We start from the raw sequence: 19,770 nt of genomic DNA, 5'->3' as shown, positions 1-19,770 counted from the left end.
ACCTGAAATCAATAAAGCTAAACAAAAATTTCAGTAATGATTTGATTTCTATTTTTAGCAGCAGCAAGAAAATTTCAACAAAAGCTTCAAGAATTAAAAAAAGAGCAACAACACAAAATCAATTATTTGATTTTCCATTAACCCAGTCACAGTTTCACATTCAAAAATCAACAAGGTCACATTCAAAAATCAACAACAAGGCATAAAAGGAAGAGAAGAACCGAAGTGAAGGCAGTGCCGCTAACCTTCGACGACGACATGGACGGCGCCCGGCGAGACGACAGCGAGTGGCAACACAGCAGTGAGCTGCTCCAAGTTCGAGAGAATCCAGGGAGGACGGGGACAGGGGGAAGGAGGATGCCGAACTACGAGAGAGGAAGCAGAGGCGCCGACAGCACGGACGGCGGCGGCACCGCGGCAGAACAGTTGCAGGGAGAACTTAGGGTTTTGGTAGGGTGAGTTTGGAAGGTGCTATGGGTTCAGACTTCAGGTGATAGTGATATATGATTCACGTATTGGGGAAATGGGTGGGTGCTAGGGGAAATGGGCGGGTGTTACTTGTTAGGGGGAAGGGGTGGGTTTGGAAAGTGGACCAGATTATTTTTCAAGTCGGTTTTTGATTGAATCGGTTAGACTGGTCGGTCTGGCCGAATTTTAGAATATTAAAATTGGTTTTAATTTGGTTAATTAAAAAATTTTTAAAAAATCGGTTCACTAAAAACGTCCAATAATATAACGACACGTAGGCGTCTTTATAAAAAGACATTTTGTGTAACTTTATGGGAGCATCCCCCATTCTTATAACTATGACCAAGAGTCTTATTCGATGAAATTTTTTATTTAAGTGTTACGATAAGCAAGGAAAAGAGAGAGAAAGACCTACCAGAATAGAAATGAACCAGAGGTCTCTTAATAAGAACAAAGACTTCTATTGGTCTAGAGGAAGTGTGCTTGAAAGACTCAGCTTGCCTACTGGCTGTGAGAGCTCACTTCCTTTAGTCCAACTGGCTAGCGGAAAGGGACTTCACCTCTTTCTCTTTCAAAAAGTTGGCTGGCCCAGAGAAAATAGCTTTGAAGAATGATAGAAAAAAATAGCTATTTAAGGAAATAGAAAAAGATAATAGCAGGCTGGACGCTAATTTTAGGCCATCTTCAAAAAAACTTCAAAAAAAGGTGTGGAAGGATGGACTGCTATCCAAGATATTAAAGATATGATATTATTAAATCAATTCTCACAAAGATACGCAAGATTAACCCGATCCCTAAATAAAACAAAGAAAATTTATACTTTAGAGATATTTTTATTGAATTTCTTGACAATATTAGAAAGCAAAGCAATCTCTTTAATCTACATCTTATAACAATGACCAAGAGTCTTATTAGATGAATTTTTTATTTAAGTGTTACGATACCTTCATTCTAATTTTCTCAATTTGTAAAGGGTAAAGATACGATATTATTAAATCAATTCTCACAAAGTTACGCAAGATCAACCCAATCCCTAAATAAAACAAAGAAAATTTATACTTTAAAGACATTTTTATTGAACTTCTTGACAATATTAGAAAGCAAAGCAATCTCTTTAATCTACCTTTTCTATATTTTATATATAGAAGAGGTAGATTAAAGAGATTGCATGGTAACCAAAGAAAATCAGTTAAAAACAGCTATAACTTGCCTTATTTGGTATTCATTAATTATTGCGACAATTAATGAATGTTAAACAAGGTAAATTCTGGCTGTTTTTTTTTTTTTGAGAGATTTTGACAAGAATTAAAGGAGAGATATAATTTTATTGAACAAATTTTTAAGAAGAAAAGATACAATTACTAATTTTTTTTATTGTCAATTACATTTCTATTAAAATTAGTAGTATCAAAAAATATTTTAAATTTAATATTATCAAGAAAAAATAAAAAAATTATATAAGGACTAATTTGATTAATTTTTAAAATTTTAGGAATGAAAATGACTTACGTCTTAACTTTCAAGGACTATTTTGATTATAAATAACTTTTTTACATGTGAAGTGCCACGTGGCATGCCACGTGTCACCGATCTGACATGTCAACCAATCATATTGTGACACGTGGCATTAGCCCTCCACGTCATCATCCAACTGACGGAAGGACTAACGTTACCAATTTTAAATTTTTCGGGGACAAATTTTATTATCTTTTTTTTTACGGGAACTCGTTTGAAGAATGAGCTATTTTTCGGGACCAATTTGACTATTTACTCTAATAATGACATAAAACTATTTCTATCATATGTGAATTACAAAAAGTAATCGCCTCGGATTACAAAAAATCATACACGTGATACTTAGAACTTTAACAACTTTATTTTATCATAGTGCTAAGCAAATTTTATTAAATTGTAGAAATTTAATACTTTGAATAGCTAAAGCTTGGAAATAACTGTTTAAAACTTTAGCAAATACGAAATATAAGAATGAATATAAGAAATAATGTTTCAGCTTCTTAGTTTTTTCTTGAATTATAGTTAGTTAAAATTACCCCTATCAAGGGCATTTTTTGTTGTGGGAAAGATGAAAGGGCATCTATTCCTAGTACTTTTTCGGTAATAATAAAAATTTCATGCAAATTCAAATGGTGAAGCAGCTTGACAACTGACAAGTGTGAGAAGTGAATCGAACTTTTTATTTTGTGATAATAAAAAATATTATTTAGATTATTATATTCTTTATATTTATTTTTGTATTAGAGCAAACCTCTTTATTTTTATTGAATATGTTGATAATAAATAAATAAAGTAATTAGAAGAAAATTATTAGTATATTTGTACAAGATGTCTCTGATACGGGTTGAGAGATAGATCGAGAACTTGCGGGTTGAGGCAGATACCGGATCACTTGCCTGGAGCAATGGGGGGTGGTACCTGCAAAGACACTCCGACGCTCAAGTCAGAATGGATCTAAGAGGTAGAAGGTGTGAGAAATGAATGAATACCTGGAGGGACTTGGGTCATCTATTTATAGGTGATGGTGAATATCTTATCTTATCTTATTTGGCTAAGATAAGGGAGACGTTTGAATTATCTTATCTTATCTTATCTTATTTGGCTAAGATAAGGGAGACGTTTGAATTCGAAAGTTGATTAGGAGCTCTAGTGGGCTGGTTCCGGGCCTTCTGGAAGGGCGAAGGGGGTCGGACCCTGGTAACCGGGTTCGGGGAACGTTCTGGGTGTAGGATCCGTGGGCCGGATCCGTAACAGTTGCCCCCGGAGTGAGAGAGTGATGGTGCTCGGTCTCATCGCTGGAGAAACATTTTCCTCGCCATTGTGGTTTGGCAAGGAGATCGTTGTTTGGTTTTTCCGATCGAGGTCGAGGATTTGGGGAGTTCCTAGCCATTTCATGGTCAGGCCAGGAGCGCGTTGTTTGGGGGTCTCATCACATGCCGGGTTTGATGACCGTTCCAGAGAAGGGCCCGGAGATCGGGTCTGGAACAGTTGCCCCCGGAGCATGAGAGTATGTTTTCTTGGTCTCAATGCTAAGTCATTGGAGAGTCCGATTCTCTGTAGTTCGGGAGACTGTGAGGGGCCTGAAAAAGGCGTGACGTCATCATGCACCAATTGGTAGAATGTTGGTCAGTATGGCTTTTCGCGAGTTGGAAGACCGTCAGCTCATGCTTGTTTTGTGTGGCCTTTTTTGGGCCGTTATTGTGAACTTATTTTAGGCCTCTTGGTGGGCCGATTTCAAGACTTTGTTTATTTAGCTTATTTGGATTCCCGTTTTGTTGGTTTTGCGGGTGATCGATTCACGAGTCACTATTTTTGTTATTTGGATATCCGTTTTGTTATTTGGATATCCGTTTTATTGGCCTCGGGTGATCGATTCCCGGATAGCTGTTTACTTATTTGGATATCCGTTTTATTATTTGGATATCTGTTTTATTGGCTTCGGGGTGATCGATTCCCGGGTAGCCGTTTACTTATTTGGATATCCGTTTTATTATTTGGATATCTGTTTTATTGGCTTCGGGGTGATCGATTCCCGGGTAGCCGTTTGCTTATTTGGATATCTGTTTTATTATTTGAATATCCATTTTGTTGGCCTCGGGGTGATCGATTCCTGGGTAGCCGTTTACTTATTTGGATATCCGTTTTATTGGCTTCGGGGTGATCGATTCCCGGGTAGCCGTTTACTTATTTGGATATCCGTTTTATTGGCTTCGGGGTGATCGATTCCCGGGTAGCCGTTTGCTTATTTGGATATCCGGTTTATTATTTGGATATCCGTTTTATTATTTGGATATCCGTTTTGTTGGCCTCGGGGTGATCGATTCCCGGGTAGCCGTTTACTTATTTGGATATCCGTTTTATTATTTGGATATCCGTTTTATTGGCTTCGGGGTGATCGATTCCCGGGTAGTCGTTTGCTTATTTGGATATTCGGTTTATTATTTGGATATCTGTTTTGTTGGCCTCGGGGTGATCGATTCCCGGGTAGCCGTTTACTTATTTGGATATCCGTTTTATTGGCTTCGGGGTGATCGATCCCGGGTAGTCGTTTACTTATTTGGATATCCGTTTTATTATTTGGATATCCGTTTTATTGCTTATTTGGATATCCGATTTATTATTTGGATATCCGTTTTGTTGGCCTCGAGGTGATCGATTCTCGGGTAGCCGTTTACTTATTTGGATATCCGTTTTATTATTTGGATATCCGTTTTATTGCTTATTTGGATATCCGGTTTATTATTTGGATATCCGTTTTGTTGGCCTCGGGGTGATCGATTCTCGGGCAGCCGTTTACTTATTTGGATATCCGTTTTATTATTTGGGTATCCATTTTATTGGCTTCGGGGTGATCGATTCCCGGGTAGCCGTTTGCTTATTTGGATATCCGGTTTATTATTTGGATATCCGTTTTGTTGGCCTCGGGGTGATCGATTCCCGGGTAGCTGTTTACTTATTTGGATATCCGTTTTATTATTTGGATATCCGTTTTATTGGCTTCGGGGTGATCGATTCCCAGGTAGCCGTTTACTTATTTGGATATCCGTTTTATTATTTGGATATCCGTTTTGTTGGCCTCAGAGTGATCGATCCCCGGGCCGCTATTTTTGTTATTTGGATACCCGTTTTGTTATTTGGATATTCGTTTTATTGGGAGTGGGTAGACCGATGTTGTTTTGTCATAAGACGAGGTCTCCTGGTCCGAAGTCTCGTCGTACCGTGCTGCCATTGTACCTTAGGCTTATTCTCTATTTTAGGGCAAGCTCACGTAGGTGTGCTATACTCCTGACCTTGTCTGCAAGGCCCTACTTTGCTTCTTTGTCGTTTCCTCCCATGGTTCTGCGTGGATTCTGGTGTGCATCGAGATCGGAAAGGAAGATTCCTGCCGCGTCTCGGGATCTCTTGCGTAAGGCTAGGCTGATGTAGTCGTATTCTACCGCGGTTTCCCGGTCTCCGTGGATGGTTCCGACGGAGCCATCTTCTGCCGTGAACTTCATTAGAAGATATTTGGTAAAGATGACGGCGGGGAGGTCGTTGATTGTTTTCCTTCCGAGGATGACGTTATAAGCGGTGGAGTTCTTGAGGACCACGAACTCGGACAGGATTGTCTTCCTCTGGCTTCCCGTCCCAATGGTAAGGGGAAGAATGATGGAACCGTCTGGCTTGAGGAAGTTGCCTCCGAGTCCCGTGGCACCGTTGCGATGTGTTTGGAGATTTTCGTTGCTTGTCGAAGGCACCTCGGAAGAGGATGTTGGAGTCTGCGCCGGTGTCTACCAGTATTCTCCGAATTAGTCCTGTTCCGATTCTCGCCGAGATGACGAAAGGTGCGTCTTCGGCCGAGGTGATGTGCTAGCAATCCTCGGGCAAGAAAGTTATCGTTTTGTCGGCTGTGGTAGCTGGGGCTTGATCTCTGACGGCCAAGACTTTGAGGTCTTTTTTTAGTGTTGATCTTGACTTGCCTGACACATCCTTGCCCGTGATGACATTTACTACTATGGCCGGGTCATCTTCTGGACTTTCCCTGGGAGGTTGTTTTTGTGTTCTCAGGTTGCGTCCTTCCCTCTCAGGCGACCTGTCTTTTTCCGCGCGTTTTGGTTCTCTGATGATTTTGGCGAACTCTGGGGGTTTGCCGTCTCTTATAGCTTGTTTGAGGGCGTCTTTAAGGTCGAAACAGTCTTGTGTCCTGTGCCCGTTACCTCGGTGATAGTCGCAGTAAAGGTAGTTGTCGGGCTTTCGGGATAATACCCCGATCCGCTATCTGGTGGTATATCTCGGTAATCGGGGCTGTCAGGGGGTGTAGTTCGAGAATTTCCCGATCCTGGGTGGTCGGTTTGTGTTGGTTTGTTTGGGTTGGTCTCTTTGACTTTCTCTGGGCATCGGATTATGGCGGGAAGTCGGGTTGCCGTGTGGGGTGTTGCCGTTTATTGGCGGCGACGACCTGGCTGACCTCCTCGTCGTTTATGTAGTCTCTGGCGACGTTTTGGATCTCGTGCATGGTCCATACTGGCTTGGTGGTGAGGTGTTTGCGGAAGTCTTCGTTCATGAGCCCGTTGGTTAAACAGAGGCTTGCGACAGAATCCGTGAGTCCATCAATCGTTAGGCATTTATCGTTGAAGCGGTCCAGGTATTTTTATGTGGATTCATCTTATTTCTGTGTGACCCCTAATAAGCTGATGTGGTGTTTAGCTTTGGTGATTCTGGTGGTGAATTGGGCCATGAACTTCCGTGAGATATCGTGGAAGCCAGTTATGGATCCGTTGGGGAGGGCGTTGAACCATTTGATCGCAGGGCCAGCTAAGGTTATCGAGAAGGCCTTACACCGGATCATGTTGGCGGCTCCTTCCAGGTTCATCCTGGCCTCGAAGGCCGTTAGGTGTTCCCGGGGATCGTTGGTCCCGTCCTATTTCATGTCAGTGGGCTTGTTGAAGTCCTTCAGGAGTTTGGCTCTCAAGGATTTTTCTGTGAACGGGATGGCTTCCAATATCACGTGCATGTTTCCTGCTCGTTTGGCCTCCCGATGGTGCCGTCGGTCGTCTTCTCCGCGTCGGTGTTTCGGGTCTAGGGAAACACTGTGATCGTGCTGTTTGCAATGTTGTTGCTCAGGGGGCCTGGTGTTCCTGGTATCGCGATGAGATTAGGTCCTGGAGGTCGCTTGGCTTGTATGCTCCGGGTGGTACCGTTCTTTGGGTGTGACTTGGCCTTTGAGGTTTTGCACCCTGAGGCACAACTCTTGGATTATCTGGACCGCCTTCTCTCCCAGGCCATCGGGTGGCCGGGCTTCAGTGGGAGGACGGTTGTTCTCTCTTGGTTGTTGCTAGGTTGGGGTTGGTTGGCGATGTGCCGCGTATATTATCCTCCCGTAGGTGGGAGGAGTGTTATCTTGGAGTTCGGGAGTTGGGCTTTGTGAGTTTGAGTTGGGGTGTCGGGTGGAGGATTGCTCCTCGAGGTTCTCCGTCATGCCGCCACGATTTGGCTGTCTCCCGTATCTGTGCAAGAACCTTGAGAACTTTCTTGATCTATTGGCTCTTGAGAGGTCTGAGCTTGGCCACGGTGGTAGCATTTAAGGAGGTCGTTCATGATGTCATGGCGACAGAGTTCTCACAGGTGAGGCGGCGGATGACAGAGGTTTGGAACCTAGTGTTGAAAGAGGTGACCTCGTGGGTTTGGAGGAAGAGCTTGAAGAGTTCAAAAGAAGAAGCAACCTTGGTGGGCATGGAGCCGAATTAGAGCGAGAAGATGGGGCCATGGCACTTGGAGAGACGGATGAGGGAGTGGTGAATGAGAGGGTCCAAGAGATGGAGGTGTCCCACTAAAGGGAGGCGAGACTTTGGGCTCAGAGGATTTGAAATTTCACCGTTGGAGTAGGGCGAGGGTGCATAAAGAGTGTTATCACTAAGAAGGTAATTGCAAGTAACATTGTTCCTTTGGGATTTCGCCGTTGGAATAGGGCGAAGGTGTGTTATCACTGCAAAGGTGATGTAAGTTAAGGAAACATTATTCCTTTGGGATTTTGCCGTTGGAGTAGGGCGAAAGGGTGCATAAACATGATGCAAGTTAAGGAAACATTATTCCTTTCGGATTTCGCCGTTGGAGTAGGGCGAAAGGGTGCATAAACCTGCAAAGGTGATGCAAGTTAAGGAAACATTATTCCTTTGGGATTTCGCCGTTGGAGTAGGGCAAAAGGATGCATAAACATGCAAAGGTGATGCAAGTTAAGGAAACATTATTCCTTTTTGCTCTCAGTTACACGCAAGAAATCTGAGTTTGATGATTGCTCTTCTGGGTTATCCGCCATGCCGCCACAACGTTGCAAAGTCTCCACAGACGACGCCAATATACAAGATGTCTCTGGTACGGGTTGAGAGATGGATCGAGAACTTGCGGGTTGAGGCAGATGCCGGATCACTTGCCTGGAGCAATGGGGGTGGTACCTGCAAAGACACTCCGACGCTCAAGTCAGAATGGATCTAAGAGGTAGAAGGTGTGAGGAATGAATGAATACCTGGAGGGACCTGGGTCCTCTATTTATAGGTGATGGTGAATATCTTATCTTATCTTATTTGGCTAAGATAAGGGAGACGTTTGAATTATCTTATCTTATCTTATCTTATCTTATCTTATCTTATTTGGCTAAGATAAGGGAGATGTTTGAATTCGAAAGTTGATTAGGAGCTCTAGTGGGCTGGTTCCGGGCCTTCTAAAAGGGCGAAGGGGGTCGGACCCTGGTAATCGGGTTCGGAGACCGTTCTGGGTGTAAGATCCGTGGGCCGGATCCGTAACAATATTATATAGTATGCTAGTCTTGGATTACTTTCTAGATGTATTTTTAATTTTGATAACTCCAATATATTTTAATTATTTTCTTAATACAAGCATACACTTGAAGGTCTCGTCGTCTGGTGGGATATCATTCCATTATATAAATTTGTTTTGTTTCGTCTCATTATACTAAAAATAATTAGGTCAGTTGAGTAAATTAATTAAATTAAACGGTTTTCACGGGACATACATAGCAAGATTTCATGCAATACCATATTGTTGCAAAGACGCAAAGTCCCTATAACCAAGCCTACTTGTTTTCTCCTGTTAATAATCAAAAAAGAAAAACCCAACAGACATAGGCCCACTACCATCTCCGCTTATTTACCTCCCAAACCTCAATTAGATTTGAAAATGTTGCTAATCTTTGCTAGTATACTCACTTGCTACTATCTTACCTTAACTAACCCATCTAAATCTCAACTGAATTTTGGAATGTTACTAATCTTTCTTAGCATACTCACTTGGCACAATAAAAGAGCATACATTTGCTACCATCTTACCTTAACTAACCCATTTAAACTTCAACTAAATTTCGGAATGTTACTAATCTTCCCTAGCATACTCGGCACAATAAAAGAGCATACACTGCATTTTTACAGATATTATCTTCTACACCGACAAATATTAAAACTATGATTCATAATTAATATTTCAACATCGCAACCAAATATTAAGAAAAATTTTTATTTTAGAAAACACGTAAGTTGGAATAATTAAAATTTTGATTCTTTCAGACTAAATTACCACTATTTGTCTCTTTTTTTTATCAAAGATAAAACCGTCTTGATTTCGTTTTTCATTCTTGAATAAGTAATAATTTAGCAATTCTTATGCAGGAAATTTTTGGACATTAAATTTTTTTTTAATCATTGTAGTTTTGATATGAATAAAAGAGGTTTTCATTAATTGTTCATAGAGTCTTAAAAGAGAATTCTCAATACTAGAAATAAAGAAAGTCTAAGGCCTGTAAAGATCCAGCCAGATAAAGATGAGTGTGCCGACTTGAGATTTTGGCATTATAATCCTGAAGGGTGTGTGTGGTTGGGGGAATTAAAGAACATTCCCAGGAATTTTAAAATGGGAATATGAAATTCCTATGTGTGGTTCAAACTTTAAAAAAACATTCCAAGGTAACTTTTATTCCTTGGAATTGAATTACCACAAATTCAATTCCCATCTCCCCCCTGGTTATCCTTCATTCCAATGGAAATGGAATGCAAATAATAAAATAAAAAGACTAAATTACTCCTATTATTTAATACTTGGTTTCACCTTTTTCTTCATTTTTCTTTGAAGATTGAAACCCTAGCAGAGCTATTTCTTCCACAACTTAGTGAGTTTCACCATCGCCACCGCCATCGGAGCCGGCACCGGCGCCGCCGTTACTCTAAACAGAAGATTCGTCTCCTTCTCTTCTCCGATTCATGTTCGCAGTGCTTTTCTCTGTGAATTTTCTTCGAATCTCATATTAAGGTTTGAGGTTTTTCCCAAATCAGTGGAGGCTTCACCAACGCCACCGTCATCGGAGCTATGCCGACGCCACCGTTACCCTAAACGGAAGACTGATTTCCTTCTCTTCTTCGAGTTCATATTCGCATTGCTTCTCTCTGCGAATTCTCTTTGAATTTGTCATTAAGGTTTGGGTTCTTTTTATGCTTTCTACATCATATTACACTAATTTCCTGCAATAGACTACTAATTTGATTAGTTATTTTTTATTATAATTTTTTTAAGTTTTAAACACTGTTTTACCAAACACAAATATAATGCTGATACTTATTAAAAATTATTTTTAATTTAATTTTACCAAATGCAAGTGCTGCAGCTCTTAAAAAGCTGTTTTTTAAAAGACAGCTTTTATAAGCTATTTTCAAAAATTAAAAACTTTATACCAAACCAAGTCTCACTTGCTACCATCTTACCTTAACTAACCCATCTAAATCTCAACTAAATTTCGGAATGTTACTAATCTTTCCTAGCATACTCACTTGGCATAATAAAAAAGTATACACTGCATTTCTCCAAATATTATCTTTTACACCGACAAGTATAAAAATTATGAATTATAATTAATATTTCAACATCGCAACCAAATATTAATAAATTTTTATTTAGAAGATAAGTAAGTTAGAATAATTAAAATTTTGATTCTTCCAAACTAAATTATCATTGTTTGTCTCCTTTTTTTAATCGAAGAAAATCCATCTTGATTTCTTTTTTCATTATTGAACAAGTGATAATTTAGCAATTCTTATGCAGGAAATTTTTGGACATCAAATTTTTTTTTTTGAATCATTGTGGTTCTATTATGAATAAAAGAGGTTTTATTAATTGTTTATGGAGTCTTAACAGAGAATTCTCAATACTAAAAATAAAGACCGCGTTAAAAAAGTCGAATTCTACATAAAAGAAAAGATAATGTAGATATTCAAGAAGTCTAAAGCCTGTAAAGATGCAGATAAAGATGAGTGTGCCGACTTTGAGATTTTGGCATTATAACCCGTAAGTGCTTAAAGTCTTCTCAGATAGCTTACACGCCTTCTTTTTTAGGGGGCATCAGGGTCCGCGTAACCACTACATAAAACATACAAAGACAAGCAACATAGTAAATCAAACACCATCCACCACATTATATGCATGGGATAGATATGATAAAAAAAAGAAACCATAAAATGATTCTGAATCCAAATCTTCTCCATCAGCTTTAGCTTGCTTGCTTCAATGTCAAATTAAAAAGAGAGCAGTCATTATAATGTCACACACACACACAATTTAAAAGATAGTAATAAAATAAGACCTCAATTCTGATGATCTTGACTTGATAGCACGCCTATTTGCAAGACCACAAATTTTACAGCACAAGGGAACAACTCGGGTAATATCAAGACCTACAATATACTCCAAAAAGTGAAAAGTCAGATAGTTTCTGTAGGTAAAGTAAAAAACATCAGAAAATAGGTAAAGTAAAAAACATCAGAAAAGACACCTTTCCATGAAGGTCCTTCTCCTTCAAAAGGCTCACAGTGATCTACATAAGTTTTACTGTTGGGTGCTTCATGGATCCGGGCATAAAAGTGCTTAACAGGAACATCATCATCTGATGAGTTCTGCATGTATTCAAAAGATTTTGGCACACCCAAAATGTGCAGTTGATGAAAAACACCAACTTTTTTGTAAGCCGTCATAATCCCATCTCCACGATCATAAACTTTGTACTGTTCTTCCTGAAAAACAAATAATAGCAATAGAATTTTTTAAAAATCAAAGTAACAAACAAAACTAAAGGGAATCTTGTAATACACAGCATTGGAAAACTCCATTTCATCCCTTGATTCTTTTAAATTTGCCTACGTCCCTGTCTCTTCCTGCTCTCAATCCCAAATCAGTGTGAATGAATTACAGTATCAAACGTTCATAATGATTATTTGCTTACTTCTCTGCGAACCATCGGTTCAAGAAGAGTAAAATTCTAGGATTATATAAAGCACATTTTGATGGCTTCATATTGCATATTGCATTCTGCAATTTTTAGCAATAGCAATAAACCCATAGTTGAAAACTTGCAAGGCCATAGAAACACTTTAAAACTATTAATATTACAATGACAATTACATACCTACTCTCTAAATTAGCCCTAATAACAACTTCAGTCACCATTACTATTTGTTCATTCAGTTTTCCATTTCCATTACTCTTCGTTGCCTCTACTGCAATCATCGCCTTCTTCCTCAAAAGGCACCTTCCCAGCATTGTCCTCAAGATCCACAATTCCCTCTATCTCCACAGCACTCTCCCGTTCATGTACTTCCTCAAAATCATAAACCTCACACTCCCCGTTACTATTAACCACATTTTCCAAAACCTCACCTTTCAAAACCCCAACAACCTTCTTACACCAATCAAAATCAAATTCCAATTCACCACCATCAACATCACCTTCAGGCAAACCCTCACTCCTACCCAAATCCCTAAATTTCTTCCCAAAACCACACATGAATTTAACTCACAAAACCCTTACTAGAGCAACTACGTTGCGGATTTTCACGCAGGTTCAACAACGAAAGTTCATGCAGATACACTTTTAGTTGGCAGAGGAAAAAGGAACAGATCCAACACAAATAATAGTGAGAGCTTAATCAGAAGTGGTGAACATGGAGTGGTGTAAGGCAGGGTTTTCGGGTAAGTGATGGTATGGTCCGGTGGGAGAGGGCTGAAGGGATGGGGGAGAACTGGGTTCGTGAAAGAAGAGATGAAAAAGGTTGACAATTGAGAATTTTAATATCACATTGAATAAGGATATATAGATATTTTAATCATTTTGAAAAGTTTTTATGGACCATTGGAAGTCCAAAACATCCTTGGACAAACGTAACATTAACCAACTTAGTCTCGTTCGCCCTAAATAATAAATAACAGCAACAAATTTTTTCTGACATAAAAGTAACATAACTAAAGAAAACCAACAGACAATGACAGAGAAGTTAATATTAACCTCTTTTAGCATTATGTTGTAGTGTTGCATTGCCACAAATGGATAAGGTCGATACTTCTCCATAAAACGTAATCTACTTTGTCTCCGTTGTCTGTAGGAGTTCGGAATTTTTAGGAAAAAAAAATGAGGGGTAAATAACAAATTGTTATACTGCAAAACATATCATTTTGTGAAACAAAAATAAATAAAAAGAGAGTTCAAGTGCACTTACTCTTTTCTAATCTTACAATGATGTGGCCTTTGATTTCTTCAAACAAAATAGATTTGCCAGGGACAAATATATAAATGGATTTGTGAGAGAGAAATACATATAAACTGATATAAATTATTATTACAAAAAAAGAATTTAAGTTTGACTCACCCTAGTTCCTCATCAGTGCCTCTAAGTATTGAGGGTCCACAAGGCTTTTGTCTTTGGTGAATAAACAAGATTTATTTGCAAGAAAAAGTATTAATATTATCATAATTGGAGGGAAAAAAGGGATTCAAGTTTACTCACACTTTTTTAACGGAGGGCCTATAAGGCTTTTGACTTTGATTGCAAGCAAGATTGATTTGTAAAGGAAAAACATAAAGAAAAAAAACAATATATCACTAATTTGGCAGGAATGATAATTAAGTAAAGAAATAATAATTAGAAGAGAAAGCATGAAGCTTGTAATAAGTAACAACCATGAGTGGTGATGATTATAGACTGGAACTCCTCGTCGTAACCTCAAAAGGCGGTTGCCGATTATACGACCACGAGATCGCAGATTGTATCGCATTGATGGTGATGGTTCCATGCCACCTTCGAACTCCAATTCTTCTAGGGTTTCTGAAAACACAAAAGCTAAGAATCTGATGTTAATCTACAAAAGCACTATAGCAACCTTCAAGAATTAAGAGAATCAAGGAGCACGAGCTTAATTGTAGCAAGATGAAACCCTAGATATTATTCTTCATTAAGTTTTACTTCGCATGTTGATTAGCTTCTTCTAGTTCATGATCGTGATCAAGGTTATAAATATTAATTATGTCGATGAAACCCACCTGTCACCTGTCCCAATCAAACTTTCGAGCTCTTTATGTTCTAGGTTTAGATTAGATGCTAAAAGCTTCGAAACTAAATTAAATATGGCAAATCAAAGCAATAGACAAATAAATTATTAATCGACAGTGTGAACGAGAAGAAGAATCAAATAAAGAAACCAAAAAGAAGAAAAGAGAGGAAGAAAATTACCTGGTTGGACAGGAAGGTTACTTTGCAGCGTCGGGTAAGAAGTGAAAAAGAAAAATAAAAAATTGGCAGGTGTTCAAAGGAAAGATAAGATAACCCTTTGCCAATTGTCAAGAGAAGTTGATAATAATTGACAATTAACACGGTTATGTTATCTTTTCTTAAATACATACGAATTTTTTATGTTTTAAATTTAAATTAATTTAATTATTTTCATCTCTAAGGTCTAAGGTAAAAATTAAAATCGTCCCGACCTTTTTTTGCTATTAAAATCATCCCAACGTTACAAAACTTTATAAAATCGTCATTTTTTACTTCAATTATATTTTTTTGACTAAATTACCCTTAACTATTAATAAAAATAATATTAAAAAAAATCCCACCCCACTCCACTCCACTCCCCAGCATCTCTTCTTCGCTATCTTCCCTCCCACCCCCAATCCCCTTCCCCTACCATAGCCATTCTCAAATTGAAGAACACTCCCATCTGAAAAGGAAAAGGAATAATAACAACAACAAATTACACTTACATTTACATACTAAACCATAGAATTGATGTACCACACAAATCACGAAGCTATTATTATTATCATCACTGCACAATGAACCTGAATTTGGCGCCTTGGAGGCACTAGACCTTGTCCATTTGAGAAGTGAAGAAAGATGGTTAATCAATGCTCCTGATTTACCAACATTAATTAAATTATTTATCAAGCTAAAAAACGAAAAAAGAAAGAAAAGCATACCCACTTTTGAAAAAAACATGCAAAGTAAGAAGGGAATCAATTAGCACTCATCAACATAAAGCAAAATGATTCAAAATTTAGCAAAGTCCATTAAAGAAATTGGAAAATCGAACTAATTAAAGAAACCGGGACACTGAAATTTTCCTTGGTTTTTTATATTTTGGGGCTACCTGCAGGAGCAGCTTGAGCTTGAAATCGGAGAGAGAAGTAAGCGGCAAGCGCAATGAGAGAATACAATAATAGAACATTGTTCCTCCTCATAGTAACTCACCCAATGATCAAAGGAGAGGGTGGGAAAGAAGAAGAAGTAGTAGGTTGTTCTATGATTTCTGTTGTGTTTGTGTGTTTGTGTAAACTTGTTATTTTGAGTTGAGAAGAAGCTATAGATAGGGACGGATCCAGAAATGATATTATGGGGGCCAATAACACATATAATATTAAAAATTATGTAAAAAAATTATATAATATAAGATGTATTATAAAAATATACGGATAGAAAATATATTTTAAAATAAAAAAAATATGTGTATACTTTTTACTAACGAAGTGGTCGATTCTTCGTATCATAAAATTCACCGAAAATAAAATTTGTGTCAAAATTTTCAACAATTTTCTTTTCAATATAATTAAAAGACAATTAGCAAGAAATTTATCTTTTATTTTGTTTCTAAGTTATTTTTCACAATATTCATAGTTAAAAAAGATCTCTTAATTGTAGCAGTTGAAACAGAGAGAATTAATACCAAACGAATAAAAAAACGGCCACAAGAAGAAAAAAAATTCACTTTATGAGATTTAAAAATTTTTATTTAATTAAAAAATATTAGTAATAATATCTTTTTCAGATTTTTTTAATATTGTTACTTATTTTTTAGGTAACGTTGGGGATGATTTTAATAACAAAAAAAGGTCGGGGACGATTTTGATTTTCACTTCAAACTTTAAGGACAAAAAAAGTACTTAAGCCTATTTTTTATTATTTAAAACAAATATTTTTTTAAAAAATACATGTATCTCGTTTACACTATAAACGAGATATATACGTGTTGTGTCCATCTATCTTATCTCGTTTATATTGTAAACAAAATACTTACAAAACTATCTCGTGTAAACGAAATAAGAAAGAGATATTTATTTCGGTAAATATTTTTTAAATTATTTATTTTGATAATTATTACATTTATTTAATTTATAAAAATAAAAAATCCTTTACAAAAGATAAAAGATGACTATTAAACAGATCTTGAGTACCTCTAATATTTTCTTAAAAAACGAGGTAGTAGTCCAGGCCTTGCTAGCTGGACAGCCCATTTTATTTTCTAGCTAAAGTATTGGTATTGGATGAGCATTGTACCTAGGGGTGGCAAAGCGGACTGCCCCGCTCCGCCAAAGCCCGCTTAAATATGGACGGGCTGGCCCGCCCCGTCAAACTAATATGGGCTCAACTTGCTATTCCTTCCCGCCAAAAGGCGAATTGGCGGGTTAGTTTTATTTTATAATAAAATTATTTCATCGAATTAGTTTTTTAATATATAGAGTAATATTTTAAATTAATTATTAATCCATAAAAAAATTATAATTAACCATATAACTTTTTTGATTGAAATTAACAATAATAAAAATAACATAACGAATAATAAGTCTCAAAGTCTCAAATATAAGTGCATAATAATAACAAAACAAACACATAATTCACACATAAATTCTCCCATAATTAAAACAAAACACAACATAATTCATAAATCAACAAGACATCCAAAAAAATCCTTAAATCAACACACATAAATTAATTATCAACTTTTAAATCAATAAAATTTAAATCTGATCCAGAAGTTGAAACACCGCCTCTCCTAACACCTTGAGGATTCACATCTTCACCTTCGCCTTCACCTGCAATTAGAAGAATACCCAAATTTAGAACAAGATATAAATACTTAAATGTTATATAAATATTAAATTAGTAATTAACAATGTAATTACCATCAACAAAGCCTTTATTCCAATTGTGAGTACAAATCACAGCCTCAACATTTTCTGGTAACATTCGACTTCTATATTTGTTAATGACATGTGCTCCAATACTAAAGGTAGATTCTGATGCAACCGTAGTAATTGGAATACTCAATAAGTCACGTGCCATGATTGATAACTTCGGATAACGACTCTCATATAATTTCCACCATTCCAAAACATCTAAATCTTCAAAGCAATCCTTTGACAAAAGTGGCTCCTCCAAGTATGTATCAAGTGGATTCTTTCCACTAGAGACCTCAGCTTGATGGTTACGTTTCATCAATTTCTATCAAAATAGAAATAATCACATCTTGTTAGTATAGAATAATGACAATTAATAAGAGAATTTAAATATGTTAAATATTACTTACACCAACAATTGCGAGTCGCTTCTTGCTTGCACTTTTAGGAGTATGGGCCATGGATGAAGATTGAATACTAGGTCCTTGTGCTTGAACAGTTGGAAGAGAATTCTTGTCATATTTTTTAAAAAGTTTGTATAATTTTTTTTTCACATGTTCCACCTTCTCTTTTGCAGTCTCAGCATCAATCTCTTCATACATAAGCTCTAAAGTAGAAATCTTAAGTCTAGGATCAAGAATAGCACCAAATGCAAGAATGACACTATATTTTTCTCAATACTTCTTAAATTTGTTCATCATCTTTCCTCCCATGCTCCTTAAAAGCTCATCTTCACTTCTCAAACTTCTCATCAAAATACATTGAATATGATGATAGACTTGTAGAAAATACAAATTCGAAGTAGGGTAAGATATGCCAGAAATCAAATTAGTAGTTTCATAAAAGGGGTATAAAAATTCACATATTTTTTCAGCTCTCCCCCATTCATCAACTGAAAGACAATACTTATAAGCATGATCGGTTGTCTTCAAATACTCAAAGGCCTTCCGATACTTGATAGCACTTTCGAGCATAATGTACGTAGAATTCCATCGAGTAGTAACATCTAGATGCAACCCACTTATAAAATTCAAACCCTGAATCGCTGAAACACATTCTTTAAACCTTATCATTCTACTTTTCGATCCCCTTACATATTTCACACTTTTCCTAATCTTATCCAATGCATCATGAGCAATTTTTAATTCATCTTGCATAATAAGATTCAAGATATGAGCAGAACAACGAATATGAAAGAACTCTCCATCACACAACAACTAATCATGCATATTTAATGTACTTTTCAAATGATATTGGCATGTATCATTAGTAGATGCGTTATCTAGTGTAAGAGTCATAATCTTCTTTTCAATTCCCTATTCATTTAAAAGCTCAAAAATCTTGGAAGACAATTCAAATCCCGTGTGAGGAGGAGGCATATGACAAAAACTCAAAATTTTACTTTGCAATTTCCAATTCAGATCAACAAAGTGAGCAGTTAGGCATAAATAACCCTCTGTAGTGATGGATGTCCACAAATAAGAAGTCAAACAAACTCTATTAGGAATGGCTAATAAAGTACTTTTAAGCTTTTCTTTTTCCCTTGAGTAAATTTTCACCGTAAAAAAGGAGGATGGGCGGACGAGTTAGTCTCAGTCCTCTGGTCCTACCGCACAACTCAACAATCGTCTACCGGGGAGACCCCCTTCCATCTAACCTACGGGGTAGACGCAATAATACCCGTAGAGATCGGCGAGCCGAGCCGGGGGCTGCTTTTGGGGGGAGTCGAGAAGGATATAGAAAAAGACCTAGTAGACGAGGTTAGGGAGATGGCCCACTTGATGGAAATAGGATTGAAACAAAGGATGGCCCTACGCTATAACACCAAAGTACTCAAGAGAGAGTTCGAGCAGAATGACTTGGTCTTATGGCGTAACGACATTGGGCTCCCGGCCCTAGGGGAAGGAAAGCTGGCAACAAACTGGGAAGGCCCATACAGGGTGAAGGAGGTGATCAGCAATGGTGCCTACAAGTTGGAACGACTGGACGGCAAAGAAGTTCTGAGAACATGGAACACGGGCAATCTAAGAAGATTCTATTCCTAGGCCAAGCACGCCGATCGTAAGGTCTGCCATTCTAACTGGCTTAGTAAGATCCATGTTATCATCCATGTTACATTATCTTGCATTATTTACCTTTGTCATATATTTGTTATCACTTTGTGTTTGACCAGTCACCGCTTAGTGTTCACTTATGTTAAATCATTTCCTTCCTCTCTATACGTTGTCATTAATCAAACTACCATGCCAAGTAATCAACGCTATGGCAACACGGTATTCCGGGACTGATCACCTCGGGAACCACCAAAATAATACACCACAATGAACGGCTACAAAAGCAATAAAAGCCACGGCCTGGCTTCGTTAATTACCAGCGAAACGGTAAACAAGTATAAAATAGTCATTGCCAACAAAACGGTAAGAGAATATAATATAAGAAGATTACCGACTAAGCAGGGAATGCACAGTATATTACAAGCCGACCAAGCGGCAAACAGTTTCAACAAAAGCAGTTCAAAAGCTTACAAAGTTCAC

At 37.6% G+C, this 19,770-nt stretch overlaps 1 protein-coding gene across 4 annotated transcripts; it reads right to left on the bottom strand.

The window, feature by feature from the left end:
* On the bottom strand, positions 11,110 to 15,643 carry LOC107608834. 4 transcript variants are annotated; one of them, XM_021107212.1, is made up of 11 exons: positions 15,433 to 15,643; positions 15,047 to 15,196; positions 13,970 to 14,129; positions 13,797 to 13,829; positions 13,659 to 13,709; positions 13,509 to 13,544; positions 13,298 to 13,388; positions 11,792 to 12,029; positions 11,603 to 11,693; positions 11,472 to 11,521; positions 11,110 to 11,379 (listed from the first exon to the last, which is right to left on the bottom strand). In XM_021107212.1, the coding sequence occupies exons 1-11, from the start codon at positions 15,521 to 15,523 to the stop codon at positions 11,336 to 11,338; spliced, it is 1,035 nt and encodes a 344-aa protein (XP_020962871.1). In that variant the 5' UTR covers positions 15,524 to 15,643; the 3' UTR covers positions 11,110 to 11,335. The 4 variants fall into 4 exon arrangements, with proteins under 4 accessions (XP_020962871.1, XP_020962873.1, XP_020962874.1 ...); XM_021107214.1 differs by having other exon boundaries at positions 13,970 to 14,114; positions 15,125 to 15,196; positions 15,433 to 15,641; XM_021107215.1 differs by lacking the exon at positions 15,047 to 15,196 and having other exon boundaries at positions 13,970 to 14,114; positions 15,433 to 15,640.

Source organism: Arachis ipaensis, chromosome B07 (genome assembly GCF_000816755.2).
Source record: "Arachis ipaensis cultivar K30076 chromosome B07, Araip1.1, whole genome shotgun sequence".
NCBI classification, from domain to species: Eukaryota; Viridiplantae; Streptophyta; class Magnoliopsida; order Fabales; family Fabaceae; genus Arachis; species Arachis ipaensis.
Note: the sequence above shows the minus strand (reverse complement) of the source record. Positions and strands in the feature narration are given on the sequence as shown.